At 34.5% G+C, this 21,658-nt stretch overlaps 2 protein-coding genes across 4 annotated transcripts in view; one reads left to right on the top strand and one right to left on the bottom strand.

The window, feature by feature from the left end:
• Positions 1-7,412, bottom strand: part of LOC118204381 (E3 ubiquitin-protein ligase RNF8-like) — a 69,218-nt gene extending 61,806 nt beyond the window's left edge. The window contains exon 1 of one of the 2 annotated variants that reach the window (XM_085823278.1): positions 7,148-7,412. In XM_085823278.1, the coding sequence (XP_085679404.1) occupies positions 7,148-7,294 (147 nt within the window). In that variant the 5' untranslated portion in view covers positions 7,295-7,412. The remainder of the gene's footprint in view (positions 1-7,147) is intronic. The other variant, XM_085823277.1, reaches the window with a different exon arrangement.
• A 147-nt stretch (positions 7,413-7,559) lies between these two features.
• Positions 7,560-21,658, top strand: part of LOC118191258 (putative acyl-CoA dehydrogenase 6) — a 50,955-nt gene continuing 36,856 nt past the window's right edge. The window contains exons 1-2 of one of the 2 annotated variants that reach the window (XM_085823279.1): positions 7,560-7,991; positions 18,717-18,837. In XM_085823279.1, the coding sequence (XP_085679405.1) occupies positions 7,818-7,991; positions 18,717-18,837 (295 nt within the window). In that variant the 5' untranslated portion in view covers positions 7,560-7,817. Of the gene's footprint in view, positions 7,992-16,706; positions 16,752-18,716; positions 18,838-21,658 lie in introns of those variants that run through there. The other variant, XM_085823280.1, reaches the window with a different exon arrangement.

Below are 21,658 nucleotides of genomic sequence, written 5' to 3'. Positions count from 1 at the left end.
TCTTATTCAGAGCCATCTGCAATTGCCTCTCTATGTATCTCATGTCTGCTCCTCGACAGCTAATCTGTAAATCATCTACATATAGTGATCCTAAGATGGTGTGAGGAAGTTCTTTTAATACAGAATTTATTTTTAAACTGAACAGCGTTACACTAAGCACACAGCCTTGAGGCACACTCTCTTCCTGTTGAAAAACATCCGAAAAAACAGAGCCAATCCTTACTTGAAAAGTTCTAGCGTTCAAGAAATTCTGTATGAAAATTGGTAGGTTGCCGCGCAAGCCACTCTCGTGAAGATCCCGGAGTATACCGTATCTCCATGCCTTATCATAAGCTTTCTCAATGTCGAAGAATATTGAGACAAGGTGACTTCTTCTGACAAAGGCTTTCCGAATAGATGTCTCTAATAGAAGCATATTGTCTACGGTCGTTCTCCCCTGTCGAAAACCGCTCTGATAAGGCGATATAATATTATTCTTTTCCAAGAAGTAGACTAGGCGGCTGTTTACCATCTTTTCAAACAGTTTGCAAACACAACTGGTAAGGGCAATTGGCCGATAGTTCGAGGGATTCCTCGGGTCTTTCCCTGGCTTCGCAATAGGAATGACAACAGCTCTCCTCCATGCACTGGGAAATGTACGCTCCTTCCACACTCTATTGTAAAGTGTGAGAAGGGCACTCAGTGACTTATAGGACAGATGCTTTAGCATTTCATAATACACGCCATCCAGACCCGGACAAGACCTATGTGTCTGCAACAAAGCTCTCTTTAATTCAACCATAGTAAAGTCTCTATTGTACGGCTCAAAGTTGGAAGAGTTGAAAGCGATGGGATTTTTCTCAGAGCGTTGCTTGATAGAAAGAAATGCAGGTGAGTAATTTCGGCTGGAAGAAACGGCAGCAAATGTCTCACCAATTGTATTTGCAATTTCTTCTATGGAGCTAATCACTCGGCCATCTTTTTCCAGAAAGGAAAGTGAGTGGTCTTTATACATTCCGCATGCTTTTCGAACTCTTTCCCAAACCCGCTTACTAGGCGTAGAGGATGTTATTGAGGACACATATGAAATCCAGGAATCCCTCTGGCTCTGCCTTCTTACTTTCCGTGCATTTGCTTTGGATCTTTTAAAAGCTATGAGGTTTCGCAGAGTAGGATATCTACGAAAAATACCCCATGCTTTTTTCTGTTTTTTCAGTGCTTCATGGCAATCGCGATTCCACCATGGTTTTGAATATTTTAGTAGTTTTCCTGATGTTCTAGGAATGGAGAGCATAGCTGCCTGAATAATAGTATTAGTAACAGCTTCAACAGCGTCATCGATATGCGCATCTTCTACCATTTCATCTGTGAGCTCTGCAATGGAAGAGAAGAGTTCCCAGTCTGCCCTGTCCAGTATGAATCGAGGGGATCTCGACATGGGGTTTGCTCCTCTTCGTGCAAGAGACACAAAAATAGGATAATGATCGCTGTTGTACAGGTCATTTCCGACACTAAAAGTGCAAAATGGCAACAGAGATGGTGAACAGATGGCAAGATCGAGAGCGTGGAATGTCCTTGAAGGCTCATGGAAGTATGTATCTTGCCCATTATTTAGGAGACAAAGGCTGTGATCTTCGATCATCTGCTCAATTTGTCTTCCTCAGCAATTTGTATCTTTGCTACCCCAGAGTGGACTATGGCCGTTAAAATCTCCTATTATAATATAATGCTCAGGCAGCTGCTCTATTAGATTATTTAAATCTTGCTGATAAATGTGCTCATTTGGAGGCAAATACAAAGAAACAAATGAAACAACAATATCAAAATTTATTTGAGTAGCGACAACTTGGAGGGATGTCGTCAAAGGAAGTACATTTGAGGGATAATCCAGTGAGGAGAGGAGACCTACTCCTCCACTGGCACGCTCACCTGCAAGGTTATCCTTCCTGACGAAAGAAAACCTCCGAAGTTTTGCATGGTGTTCTGGTTTCAGATTTGTTTCCTGTATTGCGAAGCACACAGGATGGTACACATTTATTATAGATTTGATGTCAAGCAAATTTCGGTGGAAACCGCGACAGTTCCATGACACGAGGGTGGCCATTATGAATGGTTTTTGTTTTTCCTGTGCTGTTCTTTTGTTTTTCGTGGAAGTAGATGCCTGGGAAATTCCAGACCCTCTTCCACTTCCATAAAGTCTGAATCCGCAGATTCAGAAATCATGTCATCAAGAGAGCTATTGCTGCGACTTCTATTTTTATTTGATATTTTTTGTGTGGCAGTTTTCGGCTTACTTTGAATAATTGTTTCTTTTTTTTGTACTATATGAGTTGCATTTTCTTTTTTCTTGTTGGATGTAGACGGTTGGGTTTTATTTGGTAGGGTCTGTGTGCCTATTGATGTTTGGGTGGCGACTGTACGATATGATTTAACAGCACTGGCGTATGATGAATTTGGTCGAAGCTGTGTGCTCTGGACTAGTCTTCTGGCTTCGGCGTAAGAGATGTTCCTAGTAACTTTTGCAGTCTGGATTTCTTTTTCCGATTTCCATTTTGGGCACAAGCGAGAAAATGCTGGGTGGTCACCCTTGCAATTTATACATAAAGGCGCAGCGGTACAATTATCAGAATCGTGGCCAATCTGTGAGCATCGGGCGCATGTGAGGCTGCCACGACAAGACGTCTTAGAATGGCCGAAACGCTGGCATTGGAAACATCGCATAGGGTTTGGAATATAAGGTCTTACAGGAATATTTAGATATCCGGCCTTAATATTCTTAGGCAGATCAGGCGTGTTGAAGGTAAGGATCACGTGTTTCGTGTCTATCAACTTACCTTCTTTACGCATCTTGATCCGCCTTACACCGCAGACATTTTGTTCGGATAACTCAGAAGCGATCTCTTCTTCAGAAACATACAGAAGGTCGAATTCTGAGATTACACCACGACAATAGTTCAGTGACTTATGGGGTGTTACAGTGACATTCGCTTGCCCAAGTTTAGTAATCTGAAGTAAAGAAGCAGACTGGGTGGCTGAGTGTGTATCAATAAGCAAGTCTCCGGAGCGGAGACGCTTTATGTTTCTCGGCTCACCAATACAAGACTGGATGTATTTGTTTATTACGAAAGGAGACATCTTATGCATTTCGCCAGAAGGACTAGAGATTACTAGGAAACGGGGACTATTGTTATGATTTTTTTTATTTGCATCTGTCCGTAATTTTTTTGCAGAATTTTCAGAACTAGGTTGAGCGACAGGTTGAGTGACTGGTTTAGTAGGAGACGTTTCAGAACTAGGTTGAATGATTGGTTTATTAGTAGATGTTTCAGAACTAGGTTGAGTGACTGGTTTAGTAGGAGATGTTTCAGAACTAGGTTGAATGATTGGTTTAGTAGTAGATGTTTCAGAACTAGGTTGAGAGACTGGAGTGACTTCAAAGTTTTTTAATAAAAAAATATGTGTATTTGCCATATTGAAAATAGAAAAGATTCGGGTCCGACGGCCCCGCCCACCACGGAGCCCAACAAGGGAACACAGATTCCTGTGTTAGGGCTAGCCGGACCTATACGCAAACTGAAGCCCCACAGTCGGCTTTCCCGAAAGCAGGTACTCCCGAGAGCTTGACCCCAAGCCACTGACACAAGGACTAGTGACCAGCCGATTGACACCCGTGAGGACGACTAAGGTGCCTCCCGTTTAGTTGAAGCAGAGGCCAAAGCAGTGTGTTGGGGACAGTACCTCGCCCCTCAACTACCAGGACCCTCCTTTCCAGCGACACGGGTCTCCACGCACGGCAAACACGTGGGCAGTTTTCTCGCCACTTGAAAACTAGAAACAAGGTCTGTTCCAGCCTCTCGTGACGAGCCCCAAACTCCGTAGAGAGAAACCACAAGGGAGAAGGGAAGGGAAAAAGATCCAGCCAAGAGGAGAGGAGACGGAAAAGAGGATAGATCACTGGGGCTCCAGGATCGTGACACCCGTCTCACCAAGAAGATGATCCCCTGAAGGGCTAGGGTACCTCGGGATTGCCACACCCGTACTCACAAAAGTGAGCCCCCTGAGGGACAGTGGAACTTTGTAACTGAGCAACAAATTATGTCTGTTTATAGAATTAAAGAGAAAGTATTAGCACAAAAAACGAAGCAACTTAAACAGCTTACATTGAAAGAAATGTTTAAAGTAAATATACAAATATTAAGCTTTTTTTTGTAAATTTTGATACCCTTTAGATCATAATTGCTCTTTATTTCATAAATTAAGGTTTCATATTTTTAATTTTATAATTTCTGCATGCCATCTTACCAGATTTAAATTGATGATCTATAATCCGGAAAAACCCCTAATCCGGAATCGCCAAAGTCCCGACGAGTCCAGATTAAAGACTTTGTACTGTATTATTATTGAAATATATTTCTAGTTAATTCTATAACTAGAAAAGAGTTCTAAAAAAACTGTATCTAGCAATACTTCATTTCTTTTTTCATATTTTTATAGGCCTGAAAAAGAGCTTTTTTTTTTTTTTTTCAGAAATCTAAGCCATTAAGTAAACTGAGTACTTTTCCATTTGTCAAAAATGATACAACACCACTGCTACATTTTCAAAAGAAGTTGCGGTCATTTCTTATCAGTTATGTTTTTTCCTAATATGCCAAAAATGGATGAAAAACCATTGAAAATTGAGATTCGACCAGAATAGAGGAAGAATTGTCACATTCTTTCAAGTGAAAGGCATTTGGCCTAAAATTGCTACTTTGTGAAAATAATCATGAAATTGTATTTCGGAGACAAAATTCAATGACGCTGCAACTTTTCAACTTGTCACAATAAAGGAGGTATTTGGAAAGGCACATGGTTTGAATCATCAAAATTGAGTTTCTTGAAGAGTGCGATGTTTATTTACAGTTGGAACGAAGAATTAACTTCTGTTAAATGGTGTGACAAGCAGATGGAAATCAGTCACGGAATGGTTTTGGATTGGAATAAATACATGTGCAAGGTTTGTGTGGATGCTTTGCTATAATGTCAATAACAAACAGAAAAGAAGAGAACCTGGTATGATAAGTTGATGAAAGTATGTTGAAAAAGTGGAAAAACAATGCGAGACATCCTACCACAACAGTGGATCTTTGGTGGAGTTTACTGTGAAGCAGACAATGTTTCCTTCTGAAGGTGCCAAACCAATCTATGAACATTATATTTGAAGCAATTATTAGGAAAATATCGAAAAAGGAACTATAATATATCCCAATTCACAGAAATTATACTGCGCTGAAAAACTGCTAGAGGAAAGTTTCAAACATTTCAAAGTGAACCATAAATACAATTTTGTCGATCCGGAAGCTGGAAAGCAAACACAAAAAATTGGAAGACTGTGCAGTAGTGCCAAATGGCGAAATAAGGAACACACAGAAACAGCACTTGATCATCTGAAAAGTTAATCTCGTGAAATTTATGTGGAGAAGGTAAACAAAAGATCCATTTGGAAAAATTTTAAATGACATTAAAATATTTATGCCTCCAAAGTTAAAAATTCTTAGAACTAACATTTATTTAAAAATTTTTATGCGCATACTGTGTGCTGATGTCAATAATGTCTACTTGGCAAGAATGCAGCATTATTAGCATTATACTGTGTGTTGTCGCGAGAAAGCTTGGAGAGATTTGCGATGGCAAAATGGAAAAGTACCATAAATTGTCATAGATGTATTATCTTAAGAGGATATAATCTTTAAATTATGTTTAAAATTTCTGTGAATGGATCTTGCCATTATGTTTACCTTCACGCTGAAATAAGTATTTGATTTTATGATCAGCTAGATTTTCCTTAAAAAGTCCACTTTCTTTTGTAACTTTACATTCAGATATTACATGTTCAATTCTTTGGACTGGGTATGTGCAACAGAATGGATAATTTCCGAATTAACGAAATTTGGTGAGTTATTAACTATCTGATGCACATAATAAATACCCATACCTGCCATGAACATGTCCGTTATAAACTTCCTTAACTGAATGAAAATAATTCCATCTAGTCATTGTTAAAAGATTCAGAAAAGATAGTGTAAAAATGAGACAAAATTATAGTGAATAAGTACAGGATAAATTACATGTTCAAAGGTGCACAATTGAATGTGATGCTACAATATTCAAAATTATAAACAGCAATGTAAGAAACCAAAAACAGGGTAAGAGGAATGGTTGTTACATCCAAATATGCAAATCTGTTGGATTACCAGGTTTGAACTTTTATTATTATTGGTGGTGTTCACATTTACTGGATTCTTTGCAGAAGTGCTTCCTAATTATCTTCATTAATTATTTGTTACTTCATAAAACTGATATGAAATTCCATTAAATTTTGAAATCAAACATTTGACTGGGCCATAATATTTAATTCCATTCTATTCCAGTCGACTGTATTTTCATATTTAAGGAGCTCATAATATTTCCTTTCATATGAAATAAATTATGTAGATTTTTAGCAGCTTACTTTTAGCACTGTTCACTGTGCACTGCATTCTTTTATAACATATCAACATGCAAATGATCAATTTATAAGAACGCGAAATAAATATCAGAAAATAACAAATTATCAGTTGCAAATCTTCATTAAGGAAAAGATGCTTATTTTTTGAAAATACAGATGACGTTCATTATTTAGACTTCCTGCCTAAAAAAAAGGTCATTACAATGTAAATTTAATGAACTGACTGAGGATCACATCAAATAAGGATCGTTTTTTATAATGGACTGTTGTAATAAGAGTCGACTACACCACTTATGATGCTATGTTAGGGAAAAGTTAAGTTTCAACTCCAGTAATATTAATACAAAAGAGCTCATTGTGAATAACTTTTTAAGAAATAATTAAGAAAAAAATGTCCAAACTCAATTGCTCCCTTCATATGTATCCCATTAAAACTACGCGAAAATATCTGAAAATAATGAAAACTATTTCAAATGGTTTGTATTATTAGCGTACAGATATAAAATATGTTAATAGATGCTTAATATGTAAATATCACTCATGGTACCGCCATAGAAGGTATTCTGTTTAGAATACAGAAGGCATTACCATTAAACATGTTTTTTAGATACAATATAACAAGCTCTTTCATCCAGATTTATGTTACAAATTTGTTTCAAAATTTACAATTTCAAATTTTACCTTTGAACCGCACAGCTCTACTAACTCACCAACCTCTGATTCATACAATGGTTGCAAATACCCAGTAGGTTTTTTATCTACAGTTTTATTTGCCATAGCTAAATGAAATTCATCAACTATAAGGTGCAAAATAACAAAATATTTCATTTACATGAAACCACAGTTACAGCAATAACGTTAACATCCGTTTTGCTAAATTTCCAAAAATTACATATAAACACCAACGGACTGAGGTCCGACCTCCGACCGACAGGGGGCACTGCAAAATTTTCAGCAAGAGAATTGGAATTGGAAATTATTTGCGCTGCTGTGTATAAATTGTAGAAATTTATCTCAAGCCAGATTTATTATAATTTACACACAGGGAGAGAAATTTTCTCCGGTACCGCTGCAAAACTATTAATGGCAAGACCATGACAAAGTAATATCATGTGAGGAATAGCAGGTTGTGCAGAAACAATGTAGCGATTTTTGACTTGCCGTGTAAACATCCGTTCTTATCTAAATATTGATAATTTGTACTACCAGTTTTCTGCATCAGAAAGTATTTTTGTACTCGGATTATTTTAAGACTTCAATTTTAAACGTAAAAATATTAATTTCTTTTATTAAAAATAGGTTTTTATTATTATTTTTTTATTTTTATTATTATTAGTGCTTTTGTTAGTTGATGATGATGAACCGTTACCGCAATATTTCATGTATGTTCGAGAAAATAAACGTAATAGTTACCTCAAGATTTTGCTGTAGAAATCGTGTAATCAGTCTTTCTTTAAATCGAGCTTACTCTTCAGGTTATTTATTTACAACTGAGCATAAGGAACTGAAAAGATCTGTATCTAAGGTAAGTTATGTTCATGAATTAAAAAAAAAGTAGAAAAATATTTTGTATACATACTGTAACATGAGTTACTTGCATAGGATAAGAGTTAAGTATTTCAACAAATATGTATTTATAATTAATTAACTGTTTAAGGTGAGGCACAGGACAGCTATCAGCTGAAGGGGAGGGATGTCTTCATGGAAATTTTCTGAAACTGGTTCATAGTTGCTTAACATATGGTAAAACAATATATATGTTTAGAATTTAAACAGTATAATGAGATGGCAGTAAAATTAATGGAACTACTCTTATATGCGCCTTCAGGTTTCCAAATGTGGCGACAAATTTCTCGCCAAACATTTTTGGCTAGAAACTCCACGGTGCCATATTACTGTCTAAATTTTTTGTCTACATTTCAAACTTCAAGCCTAAAATGTCTCCAAAATGCGGTTTTCGCACATGCAAAAACCAGGTTTTGAACACGCAGTTTAAGCTAAAAATCCGAAACATAAACAAAAAATTTAGATAGCGAAAATGTAAAGTTTCTAACCAAAAATATTTGACAAGAATCCATGTACACAGCAATATGTTTTAACTTAAAAAAAATCTACACAAAATAAAATGCACTTACCATAATCGATGCTTCTTCGGACAGCAGAACGTAGCTTTAACATGACACCACGTACTCTCTATGGTATTTATATGACAGCCAGACTCACTATCCGCAAAATTCATACTATGGTTCACAAATAAATGTTCAAAACCTTCTTTTCCTAAATCCTTCTAAGATTTCCAGCCATCTGAAAAAATAGTTGTACAAGGCTCAATGCACTCTTTAATACACTGCATCAGCATTTCCTTACTTTTATCATGCACAGCCACTAAAAATAATCTCCCAGACCCCTTTGCAACCACATCTCTCACTGCAACATAAGCCATTTCAAAATGCAAACCAAAGGGCAATTAAACCACTCCAGCAAAAGAGTTTTCAACATCAAAAGGGTTGCCATATAACACACAATCGTGCCAAAAGCCAGCGCAGAACACATATTGCCACATTTGGTGATCTTAGGGCACATATAAGAGTAGAGCCAAGTTAATAATCGAGTTGGGGGCTAATATTTGGAATATGGTAACAGGTAGTTTGACGACATTTTGGTACGGCGATAAAGGTTACTAGCTAGGACTTTAGCAGTGTACATGGATAAAGTCAAGAGTGTGCGCAATGCCATTTTTGTGCAGTTCTGAGATTTTTTTTTTTAAGTGAAAATAGTTCGACGTGTACATGAATGATACCATGTATGTGCAATTCTTAAAAACGCGGCAAGTAGTGGGCGATTCTGCACTTTCTCCCAATTTCACACTGATTAAGCGCTTTTGTTCCATAAGTTTTAGCATAAGCGTTATTCGGCTAGCAGATTGTTGGAAAAAATGTTGAGTAAAAAAAAAAAAATGCCTTTACTTCGTGAAAACAAAATGCCGTCCAAAAAAAAAAAAAACTAGCAGGTTGCTGTAGCAGGGTTGGTCACCAAAAAATCACCAAGTTACCATAATCCAAAGATTAAATGAGTTGGGTTAGCTTATGTCGTTTTCCATCATGGTTCTGAATTTGAATAAAGTCTAGAATTCCCAATGAATGCAGTGTTTTCCAAGCCAAATTACTGTGCATTGGTGAGTTAATTAAGTGGATATCTAACAACTGTTCATTAAGCGCTAATTTCTCGTTTGCAATGATCCTCTTTCATGCTTCTATTCTCTTATGAATATCTTCTCATGTAATTAATTGTCACTTTTCATGCCATTCTTAAAGATCTTAATAAAGGTGCTGATTTACATGGTCTCAGTCTTTTTTCTCATATACGTGGGCCACACTGGCAGTCTAGGAAATGAAACAGCTGATTGGTTAGCAAAACAAGCTACAAATCTTCAAGTTAATACTTCAATGATATTGCCTAAGTCATTCTTCAAGGAAAAAAGTAGGGATGAAACAATACTCAAGTGGAATGAATTATACAGAAATTCCTCATTGACTAAATTATTTTTCCTTCCCTTCCTCACAATCTGAATAATAAAAATTTTTTGGTGAATCTTCGAATTATGCTAACTTGGCAATTTTTTTGGCGACCAACCCTGCTACAGCAACCTGCGAGTTTTTTTTATTTTTTGGACGCCATTTTGTTTTCACGAAATAAAGGCGTTTTTTTTTTTTTTTTTTTTTGTTACTCAACATTTTTTCCAACAATCTGCTAGCCGAATTATGCTTATACGGGGTTCATAGCGGTCCTTATAAGTGCTTATAAGTCCTTATATTTGAAAATAAAATATATAGGTGCTTACTTTTTCTTTAAAGCCCTTATTTTTTTGTTTTTAGTGCTTCTTTTTTTTTTTTTTTTTTTTTAATGAACGCGCTATTTTTCCCTGTACCAAAGCCGAAACTAAATAAACAACTTTTCTTTCTAATATGGAATGTCAGATGGTGAATCATACTCCCGGAAATAGCTTTTCCCCTTTCTCTGCATTAACATAACCTTTGGTGTGCACGAAGAGTACAGACTGGTGCCCGTCCTTCTATTGGTCAAAGAAATGTGAAAGCAGTAGAAAATTCCGGTACATTCGGCATTTTTTTCCTCCCCCCAAATACTACACATGTTTGAATTTCTATCAAGATCTTAATAATTTGCATTCTCGTTCCGCCTGGTCAGTTCATATTCGTGTTTATTATGATCATTATGCTTATATTATGAGCATATGTAGGAATGTTTATAATAACATAGTTACAGTAACTGCTGAAGTATAGTAAATTTTCAAAAATGGTTGTGTTTTAACATAGATTAGCTTTCTAAGGAATAATATTCAGAATGGCTTAAATAAAGGGAAAGTAATCGAATAGTCAAAATAATTTTGTTTTTTTGGCCAATACATTATACAGTACGAAGATTGGGTGGTTCTCCCCTTTCTCTGCAAAATCTCGAATATTGAAACTGTTACACTTCGCTGCAAAACAAGCAACGGACCTTTTTTTTTTTTTTTTTTTTTTTTTTTTTGTCACTTTCCAATCTGGATTGAATAGGACTAAAAGTTCTGCGGTCTACCAACCCAAGCGAAGAATGATTCTATTCCGGAAATTTAACGCCCTCTGTTGAAAATTAGAATGAAAAACACCCCAGTTATTTGGTTTTTTATTCTCCCAATACCGGCAGCTGTTGATTCCGATTGCATAATATCACGTAGGGAAGAATTACGGCACGCACATTGTGCAATAACGTTTGCGATATTTTGCAGAGATAATTAATTTTATGTTCTGTCCGAGATTTGTTTATCAACACTTAAAAGAGTTTTACTGTGCTTGCTAAGCAGAATATTTTTCAGTTCCAGGTTAATTTTTATATGATACGCATATCGAAATGTCAAAAGCATTTATTTAGCGGAAAAATTTAAAGAGCGGCTACAGTCTACCTCCCGCCTCTGCTCCTCTTTTTCAACTTGCGCTCGACTGTCCGAATATTCGCCAATTTCCAAGTATGTGGGTTAATTAAGCTTTTACTGTTAAAGGATGACTGCATGAAGCAAATTTCTGTCTTCTGATTTCAGAAATGTTCCTCTTTTTTACTTAAATTACTTTGCTTGCAATATCTGTTAAGGGAAAACTGATATACAAAGAAAATTTAGAAAATGTTCAGAATTTAGATTTAAATTATTTAAATATCAATATGAGTGGAAAAATAAATTGTATTTATTATTAAGTTCCAAGTGAATACAATAAATATGCCTTATTATTATTTATTTTCTCTATTTTGAACTGAAATTTCATCATTAAATCTTGTAATATAGTTTAGTTCTGCATAGTTTTTTTTTTTTTTTTTTTTTTTTTTTTTTTCCCCTCTCATTGTAAACTAGTTCTGTAAATTGAACTGTTATTTAAAATTTAAAAAAAAAAAAATTATTATTATTTTCTACGGTTGAGGTAATGCTTATTTTCTCTTAATAAATACTGCATTTCTCATATTTTAAATTACAAGTCTAATTTTTAAGGTTATGCAGTTGTGTATACTGTAATTAGACATGTGCTTATTTTTTTTCTTAAAATGTGCTTGAAAAGTGCTTATAGGTACTTAATTTTGTAACTAAAATGTGGCTATGAACCCTGTTAGAACTTTTATGGAACAAAAGTGCTTAATCCTGACGAAGATTAGGTGCGAAATTGTTTCTAAGTGCTTATTAGCTAAAATCGCGATCAGAATTTTCTGGAAAGTCCATTTTCACCAGATTTCTTGCACCACCATTCAAACTTATCTGTAATATCCTTCCTTTCACACAATCTCATTTCATTCTCACATGTTGGACATTCATACTTGTCTGCAATTAATACTACACTTATACGCCATTCAAGCAACTCTTTTGGATGATCACATAAATGCAATAAAAATTTGGAATTTACTTTAGAGAGGGCCAGGGGATCCAAATATTAAGCAACACTGTTTCACACAAGATAAAAGATGGAATGTACTTCTCAGATTATTGCTAAAGTCCTAGCTAATCACTTTTATCGCCTTACCAAAATGTCGCCAAACTACCTGTTATCATATTCTAAAGATTAGCCAATTTTTCTGCAATTTTGAAATTATTAAATTTCTAACTGGACATGGTAGTTTCAATTTGTATCTGAAGAGATTTGAGTTATGTAATACAGGATGTTCCTGCAGCTTCGGGAGAGTGCAAAATGTGAGAATATTTGTTGTTCTATTGTTGAAAGCTTAAGGATGTAAAAAACCTATTTTTATGTTAAACTCTGTGAATATTACATTTCCTCCTTCTCTTCATGAATTTATTCAAGATGAAATGGCATTCTCTTTCCTGTGTATGCTTATCTCTTATGTATCATCTGTGAATTTGTAAGTTAATTTTATTTTATGTTGTGTTTGTTTTTTTATTTACCTCTGTAAGCCTTGTAGGTTTAATCCTAGTATCTGGTGCACAGGGGATTTGGCTACTTTTGGCGACTTTTATGATGAGCAGTAAAAAAGGGACATATACGATGAGTAGTAAACGGGTCATTCAAAGAATATATATAGTTATACATATTATATACTATGTATATAGTGATAGTATATAATGTATAGTATATACACAGACGTTCTTTGGGTCATTTTTGGTGTTGGCGATAATTTTCAAAATCGCGCCAAGGCTGCACCGTAGACTAGGATTTTACCGCCTTGTATAATAAATACTATGTGGGGTACTACTTTGGTAGATGGTTGCCCGTGTTTGAATGCTTAAAATTTCTGACATTTCTAAGCAAAAAGTCGCATAACAGTATTTTTCAACTAAAGGATAGTTGCCTATTGAAGCAGCTGTTTCAAATGTTAGAAGTTAGGTGATTAAGTTTGCCATTTTGATAACTAAACACAGTGATAACTTTAATAAGGAAGTACTGAAAGAAGCAGCTGTAATTTATTGCAAATAAATAAAGAAATGTAATATAGCAATTATTTAATAAATTTTTAAAGTAAGCAGGACTGGTAAATTTCCAGGCAAAAGGACTGGTAAATTTCCAGGAAAATGAATATACATGAAAGAGTAAAATTAATGATAAATTGGGCATATTAAAACATAAATTTCATTTCATTGCATAATGCTAATGTAACACTAATGAGCTATATATATAATATATAGTATATATATTATATACATAGTATATACTATGTTTAACTATATATTTTCTTTGAATGATCCATTAACTACTCATCGTATATGTCCCGTTTTCACTGCTCATCATAAAGTCGCCAAAAGTAGTCGAATCCCGTGTGCACCGGATACTAGGATTAAACCAATAACGGCCCGCTTCTCTAGTAAAACTGCGGTGATGTTTCATCAACATTATCGAAGATGAAAGACAAAATACTGTGCAGTGTGCTATCCTCGTGATAATGGTAATAAAATGTGACCTTCGACCCCACTCAATCGGTGTTGCCAAACCACGCTTTATAAGTAAACGAATCACGCTTTTCTTTTCGTACTTCAGGTACTTGCTACTGTGGCTCCTAAAAACCGAGCTGACGCATCAACTACTTTTCCCCCTCCCGGCAGTTGCGCTAAAGCAGTGTGAAGGATACTGGGATACAAGTCTCTGGTTGCGCTAAGTGAGTGCTTATACAAGACTTTCTTTTGCTCATATCCCGGCATCGCTTGATGCGCCAGCCTGGATTTTAGGAGCTTTACTTGCTACTACTCATTCGTTCTGCACTATGCTCTATGGTTTACTATCGATACGATACATACGAATGTTTTCTTGGAATCTCGCGCTTTTTTTATATTTGATCATCGGCAGTTCATGACAGCGTGTTTTTTAAATTTCAACGATTTTAACCGTGAACAACCAGCGTATTATCCGCACTGGTGGATAGTCCGCAGCTTCAAAAATTCGCATTTTAAACACAGATAGTCCGCGGACTATACGCGCGAAATTACGGTAATACCTTATTTTAAACTACAAAACACATTTATCGAAATTATCAGTTTTGCAGTTTCAATTGGCAGAACTTTTATGATTTTTTCCAGGTGTACTTAGAAGTTTCTCTTCACCCATTGTCGATACTTCATGCCTGATTTTTAAAATTGTATTCTTGATACTCCAGTCTGTTGAGATGTTCATTTCAAAATTTGAGGGAAAGGAACAACTAAAGACTTCACCAAAGCTTTCAAAATTCTTCAACATTGTACATGATTTGTTGTAAATTGGCAATTATCAAAGTACTACAAAAAGCAAGATAAACAGAAACAAATTTTAACAAATACCAATACAAAAAATAACAGCAAGAACAAAAATAATTTAAAGTAATATAAACCTGTAGAGAGAAGATGTGCAAAACTGGGATGAAACCAAGAAGACAAATGGTAAACTTTGTCTTTTCCTCAACCAACATTTAGGAAAAACAAAATAACAGTAAGGCATTCTTTTTTTCTTAGCTCACACCTACTTGAAAGTATTGTTATGAAATGTACAGATACGGTAAGATAGCTTCCCCGCAAAGCAGGTTTAGGGTTGCCAGAAAATGGCAAGTGAAGGCAGGTTTACATTTGGCAACAAAATTGGCGATATACCATAGACGGATGGAGAAACTTCTGATATGGCCTGATAGTGTGAAGGCTTTGTCACTGTGTCAGCGTGTTTATAGTTGTTCTATCTTGAAGAATATTGTCCAATAAAGTGTGTTTCAATACTCCATTAAGTGCTATTGCCATTATTCATTCCTAATCTGTACTCTAGTGTACAGTCGAGAGTACGTGGAGTTCTGAGAACGACGGAGCAGAGTCGGGAGCTGTACTCTGGTGCTTTGCAGTAAAGCTGTCTCCACTGTTATAGCCTGATAGTGTGAAGGCTCTGTCACTGATTGTGTCAGCGTGTTTATAGTTGTTCTTCGACAACTTGTAAACATGATGTTGGAGCTGTCTTGAAGAATATTGTCCAATAAAGTGTGTTTCAATACTTCATCAAGTGTTGTTGTCATTATTCACTCCAAATCTGCACGAACCCCGTAATGAACATACCAAAGAAAGAAAAATTATGCAACAACTGGTGTCAGGAGTGGGATTTTTGAGTGAATGCCAGTGACCCGCCTGCAGAGGAAGCCATGGTGGAGAAAACAAAGACTTTGATGGACTTTTTAGCTGAGATGAAAGCCAGGCAGGAGGAGATCAAAGCCGGACTGAAGGAGATGAAAGCCACACTGGAAGAGAACGCTAGACAAGAGGAAGTAAATGTTGGCTAAGAAAAAGTGAGAAAGCAACTCCAACAGATGAAAGTGGAGCTTGCAGAAGAAACTGGAGCCAGAATAGAAGATGTGAAAGTGACAGTAGTGGCATCTGGAGAATCCAAGGATGAAGAAATGAAGGTAGTAGCTAACAAACAGTTTGAGAAAGATCAAGAAATGATGGATTAAGCATCTTATGAGATTAAAGAAAAAGAACAAAAACATGAAAAAATAAAAGACAGGAAAGAAGCTTTTGATTTGCAAGTCCCTGAAGTGGAAGAAAGTGAAAATGCGACTGTTAAGGTCATCGAAACTGATAGTGAAGTTATGCCAGTGTTGCGGGCATCAAGTGTTGAACCATCTGCAAGTGCTTGTTATGGAGAGATGGGAGAAGCTGATGTACAGCTTAAGCAGTGTGCTCCAGTATTGCAAGAAAATTCACCCTCTTCACAAACTGGGTGTGTGCCTGGAACATCGAATTTTTCCATTTATAAAGCAATCTATTTTGCTTAATAAAAACAGAGAGTCACACTGCATTCTGGCTATCTATCAAATACATCCATCATTGTTTCCTTTAGCAATTTTGTGGGAAAATATTGTATTCCTGCAAAACTTTTGTCGCAGTTTCTTCCAATGCTGGTAAATTCCACAAGTGGTATTTTAAAATTGAATTGAAGGCAAAAAAATATCACACTCTGTCTCAAAAACTGTCATAAAACTAGAACTTGAAATACAACAAAAAGAAAACATACTAAAATGGCAGCATTGCTCAACTATGAGCATTGTTACTAGAGTTTGGCACATACATTTTCTCCTGTATATTTTTGGAAAGCTGCAGACATTTTTCCTATTCTCAAAATAAACTTGCACATTTTTATAAAGCTTTAAAAAAAAAAAAAATCTATATCTGTCTATCTGTAGGCTTGCAAAATTGGATAACTCCATTGTTTTCTGAATGCCAAATGCACAGTAAAGTACAGTAAAAGCATGACTAGATGGCATGAATCTAACCAGAAAGCTCAAGTTACTGGTATGTCAGAAATTTTTTTTTTTTTTTTTTTTTTTTTTTTTTTAAGTATCTGCACCCCTGGCCTCCAAAAAAATGTCCCATGTCACTAAAATAGTTAGGTGGCAACTCATGATGTTGCCAAAATGTATTTATGTGGCATCATAAGTGTACATGCAGCTCTCCAAATTTAATGGTCATTTTTCTGATTAGTTTTTTTTTTCATCAAGTGCATTTTTTTATTGTTATAAAGTATTTTATGTTAATTAACCAATTTTTATGATTTCAATCTTTACTATAACTAAAATTATGCATTTATTTAGTCACCACTTTCAGATAATCTTTATTTTATTCTATTAAGAATGCATTTTTTTTTTTTTTGGTACTTTTCTATACATGGGGAGAACATTTTTCTATAGAAAAGAAACATGGAAAAAAATAGGCAGCACTAGATGTATTCTTGAAGTGAATGTAAAGATACCCAAACAAACATTTTTCTCTAAAAACACCAACAAGTTTATGACTTCAATAGGGGTTTGGATAATCATAAAGTGGCATAAATTATGATAAATTTTAAGACATGATAATGTGAGTGCAACTATATCTAGACATGCGTGAAAAGCATTGCAAGTGCACAAGATGCAAATTGTCATCCTATCACTGTTTCCATATAAGCACAGCATTTATATGTTCAGGATATAATGCTTTGGATAATAGGATGTTAAACACAGATGTTGCATTTGAACCATAGAGAATACAAGCAAATTTAGTGTAATGAGCACATCTTTTCCCAATGATACAGAATGCAATACAGTCAAAAGTCTTTAATCCGGACTCGTCGGGACTTCGGCGATTCTGGATTATTGATTTTTCCGGATTATAGATCATCAGTTCAAATCTGGTAAGATCGCATGCAGAAATTATAAAATTAAAAATATGAAACCGTAATTTATAAAATAATGAGGAATTATGATCTAAAGGGTATCAAAATTTACAAAAAAAGAAGCTTAATATTTATTTGTTTACTTTATTAAACATTTCTTTCGCATGCGTAACTAACTAACTATGTAAACGCATGCGTAAAGCATACATTAAGCATAGTCGAAATTAGAAAATTGCAACCAGAAAACTATTTGATTTGTATTCGTGATATTTATAATGACGAGGAATTTGATTTAAATCATATCAAAGACGGAGTAGATCGAGATGAAATACAACATTTAGTAAGGAATTATAAGCCGACTAAAATAAAAACATCTGCCCTGAAGATAACGATAGTGCTGACAGATCAACTTCCAGTTCATTGCTCGCCGCGACGTCTTCCCCCCCGCGCAGAGCAGCGTGAAATTGATAAACAGATTTCGTGAAATTGATAAACAGATTTCGGAACGGTTAGATAAACAAAGGATATGCCTTTGTTTATCTAACCGTTCTCCCTAGAGCATTCTCCCTTCCATTTTTGTATCCATTTTTTGTAGCAATTCCACTTTTTGTTTGATGGACATCGAAACATACTTTCGTTTTGTAGATCCTTTGGGAGCTCCAACATCGGAAATTCTATTTGACATAATTGAAAGTTCAAGCTTACTTTTATAAAATTGCTCTTACAGTCTGCAAAAAATAATAAGCCGGATCCAATTCGAAGATTAAGGAACAACGCAATCATCAACATTAACTGTAATAGATAATTAGATAATTTTAGCTTATACCGTCCGTTATTAAACGCGGACGCGAAAACGTATTCTACGCTTGCGCAGACGCATATGCAAGTCGTAAAGGTCTTGCGCGCACGCGTAAACGCCTATGCGCATGCGTCAACGCGGCGCATGCGCAGAAAGATTTTAGCTTTGAGGTCCGGATTATAGATCATTCCGGGTTATGGGTGTCCGAATTAACGACTTTGGACTATAATAAAAAAGTAATACTTTTAATTAAAAAAATTTTATTTTGATTATTTTTGGTTTAATTTATATAAAGTTTTATTTTTAGATTATTGAAAATGAAATAAATCCATTTGTGAATGAATGGGAAGAGAAAGAAGCATTTCCAGCTCATGAATTATTTAAAAAACTTGGGAATGCTGGTTTACTTGGTATCACACGTCCAGTTGGTAAGTAAATTGACAGCTCATAATTTTTTTAATATTTTATTATTATTAATTTCATGCCATTGAAAATATAATAACCTAATTTATTTTTGTATATTCATACAATCTGCTATTCATCTCAAATGAATTTCTCATGTTTATAAAAGTTATCATTTCTGCTTTTTCAGTTTTAATCCCACCTTATGACTTTTATAGGAAATTCTTTTCTTTTAAGTATTACAGTTTTAATGGTGTAGAGAATATATTTTGATTATTTGTATGTATCTGATTGTGTAAGGTCGTTAGATTGTAAATTATCAGATTTATAAAAAAAATAATATTTTGTATGAATATTGATTGTTAAAAAAGATGGTAACCACAGCATACTTTATTAAGTACTTGGAATCACTCTTTAATTTGTGAATCCTGAAACTAAATAGAATTGTGCATAGAAATTTGGTCTGTCTTTTGGATAAAGGCCATTTAATTTTAATTTGTAATTTAATTATTTAATATATGTGAATTATTAATTTATTTATTATATGTGAATTTAAGATATCCAACTGCATTCGGGTACCTTTTTTAAAAAAATAGTTTTTATTTTAACTCTAAAGGTATGAATTAGTGAAAACAGTTTAAAAGTAATGCTAAGTAATTTTAATTTCAAAAAATCATGAAAAAGGGGATAATTTTTGCTTAAATTTTGCCTTTACAGCAACAAGTACAATTAACAACGTATACATAAATATAGAGTTTTTTAAATTTCTATTTATGTTTACACTTGTTTTGCATGAAGTAAAATAATTATGAAATATTCATATATTCTTGAGATATGTCCAAATATATAGTATTAATTATATATTTCCCTGTTATCGCACTCAAAATCTTAAAATAAAAAGTAATAATTCAACTTGTAATTAATGCATTGCATAATTGATCCATCCTTGTAATTAATCTATGCATTTTATATAAAATTATTATATATTATAATAGGAATGTTTAGTATTTTAAATAAAGGAAGTAATAAAACTTTAGTAAAAATTTAGTCTATGGTACCCCTTGGTGAATCGTTTCTTTTTTGATGCCAGGAAGGATTGGCAGCAATTTCAAGATAGCCGCTACACAAAACCAAAATAAGAAGTCAAAGACATATACAAACTCAGTCTCCATGTACACGTCGACCTAATTTCATTTAAAAAAAAAAAAACAGAGAATTGCAAAAACTAGGCATTGCCTTAAATTTGCCCATGTAAACATTGATCTATTTTCACTTAAGCAATATCAGGAAGCTAAAACAAAGTTAAAACTATCATGGTAACCAGGAAAAACAGTCTTAACACACAGAGATGAACAAATAACCAAAAATACACAAACAGAGAGGAATAAATAACCAAAAATACATATTTCCTAACATAAAAACATTAAACAACAAATCTTTTAATAAACATTTAACACACAGAGATGAATAAATAAATGAAACATCAATTTTTAACATACCTTATCTTCACGTGCATACATTCAGACTTCCCACCACCATCTTCTCCATCCTCCAGTTAAGCAATTTGGGTAGAGTAGACTTTAAGGTACCCCTTGTATTATGGCGAAGTTGTTGTTTGATTTATCGCCAAGTTGTTGTTTCATTTATGGTAGCCTGAGTAGTTGAATGTTATGGAAACCCTATTGTGACATAATCGGGTGCATGATTCTGAGAAATTTTGAATCATGGGATGTTTTGTAAGCGTTTTTGTGGTGTATGTTAAAACCGTTTAGATGGATTTGAATGGGTTTGTAGGAAGAAAGGTTCAGATGGTCACTATGTGAAGCGTTCAATCAGAAAGAGTACCTGGTTTGAAAAAAGTCATTTGAGTATGATTGATATTTTGATTTTTACGTGGCTCTGGGTGTACGAAGAGAACTCGAAAATCATGGTAAGTGAATATTTGCTTTTGGTAGTGCTTAAATGTATAACATGCTTTTCCTTTTTTATGTTATTTTATTGTTTGATTTAAAATGTATTTTATTGAGATTATGTATTTTTTGTTTGTGTATATTGTAGAATTTGGTACTTCTTTGACTTTTTAAGTGAAAATATATCGATGTGTACATGGACAAAGTAAAGGGAGTGCGCAATGCAAGTTTGTTCAATTCTGGGATTTTTTTAAGTGAAAATAGGTCGACATGTACATGGATAAAGTTAAAAGAGTGCGCAATGCCATTTTTGTGTAATTCGAAGATTTTTTTTTTAAGTGAAAATAGGTCGACATATACATGGATAAAGTCAAAGGAGTGTGCAATGCCACTTTTGTGCAATTCGGGGGGGGGGGGGGTTAAGTGAAAATAAGTCGATGTGTACAAGGATCCCGAGTTTGTGCAATTGTTTGTCTTTAAATCTAGCATACGTGCTGATTTCAAATTGCCTAAATTTAGATAGTTCTATATTTCTTAAGATGCTATTGAAATACTAGTTTAATTTTTAAATCCTTTTTTGACATCCTATGCATTTAACAATTTGGGAATTGCCCATGACAAAAAGTCTGCAATAGAATTTTTTCAAAGAAAAGGCATCATTCATTACAGAAAATTATGTTTGAACAACCAACGAGATGAAATTATGCTTTAGCAATAACTTGGTAGCGAAATAGCAATGCAGGTATCCATTCAGTTATGTTGAGCCTTTTTTTTTATAAATTATAACAATGATCTGAAATAGTTTTTTACTCTTATGCTTCCATTCCGATATGTTTAGCCTTTTTTATATAAATTATTATAAAAAAGTATTATATGAAATTAACCTTTCATCTAAATTAAAACAATAAAGTCTTAGATAATTATTTACTATTATACT

The sequence above is a fragment of the Stegodyphus dumicola genome, chromosome 9 (genome assembly GCF_044657685.1).
Source record: "Stegodyphus dumicola isolate Sdum_Otavi_A_Nest chromosome 9, ASM4465768v1".
NCBI lineage: Eukaryota > Metazoa > Arthropoda > Arachnida > Araneae > Eresidae > Stegodyphus > Stegodyphus dumicola.
This window is presented reverse-complemented; position numbering and strand designations above follow the sequence as displayed.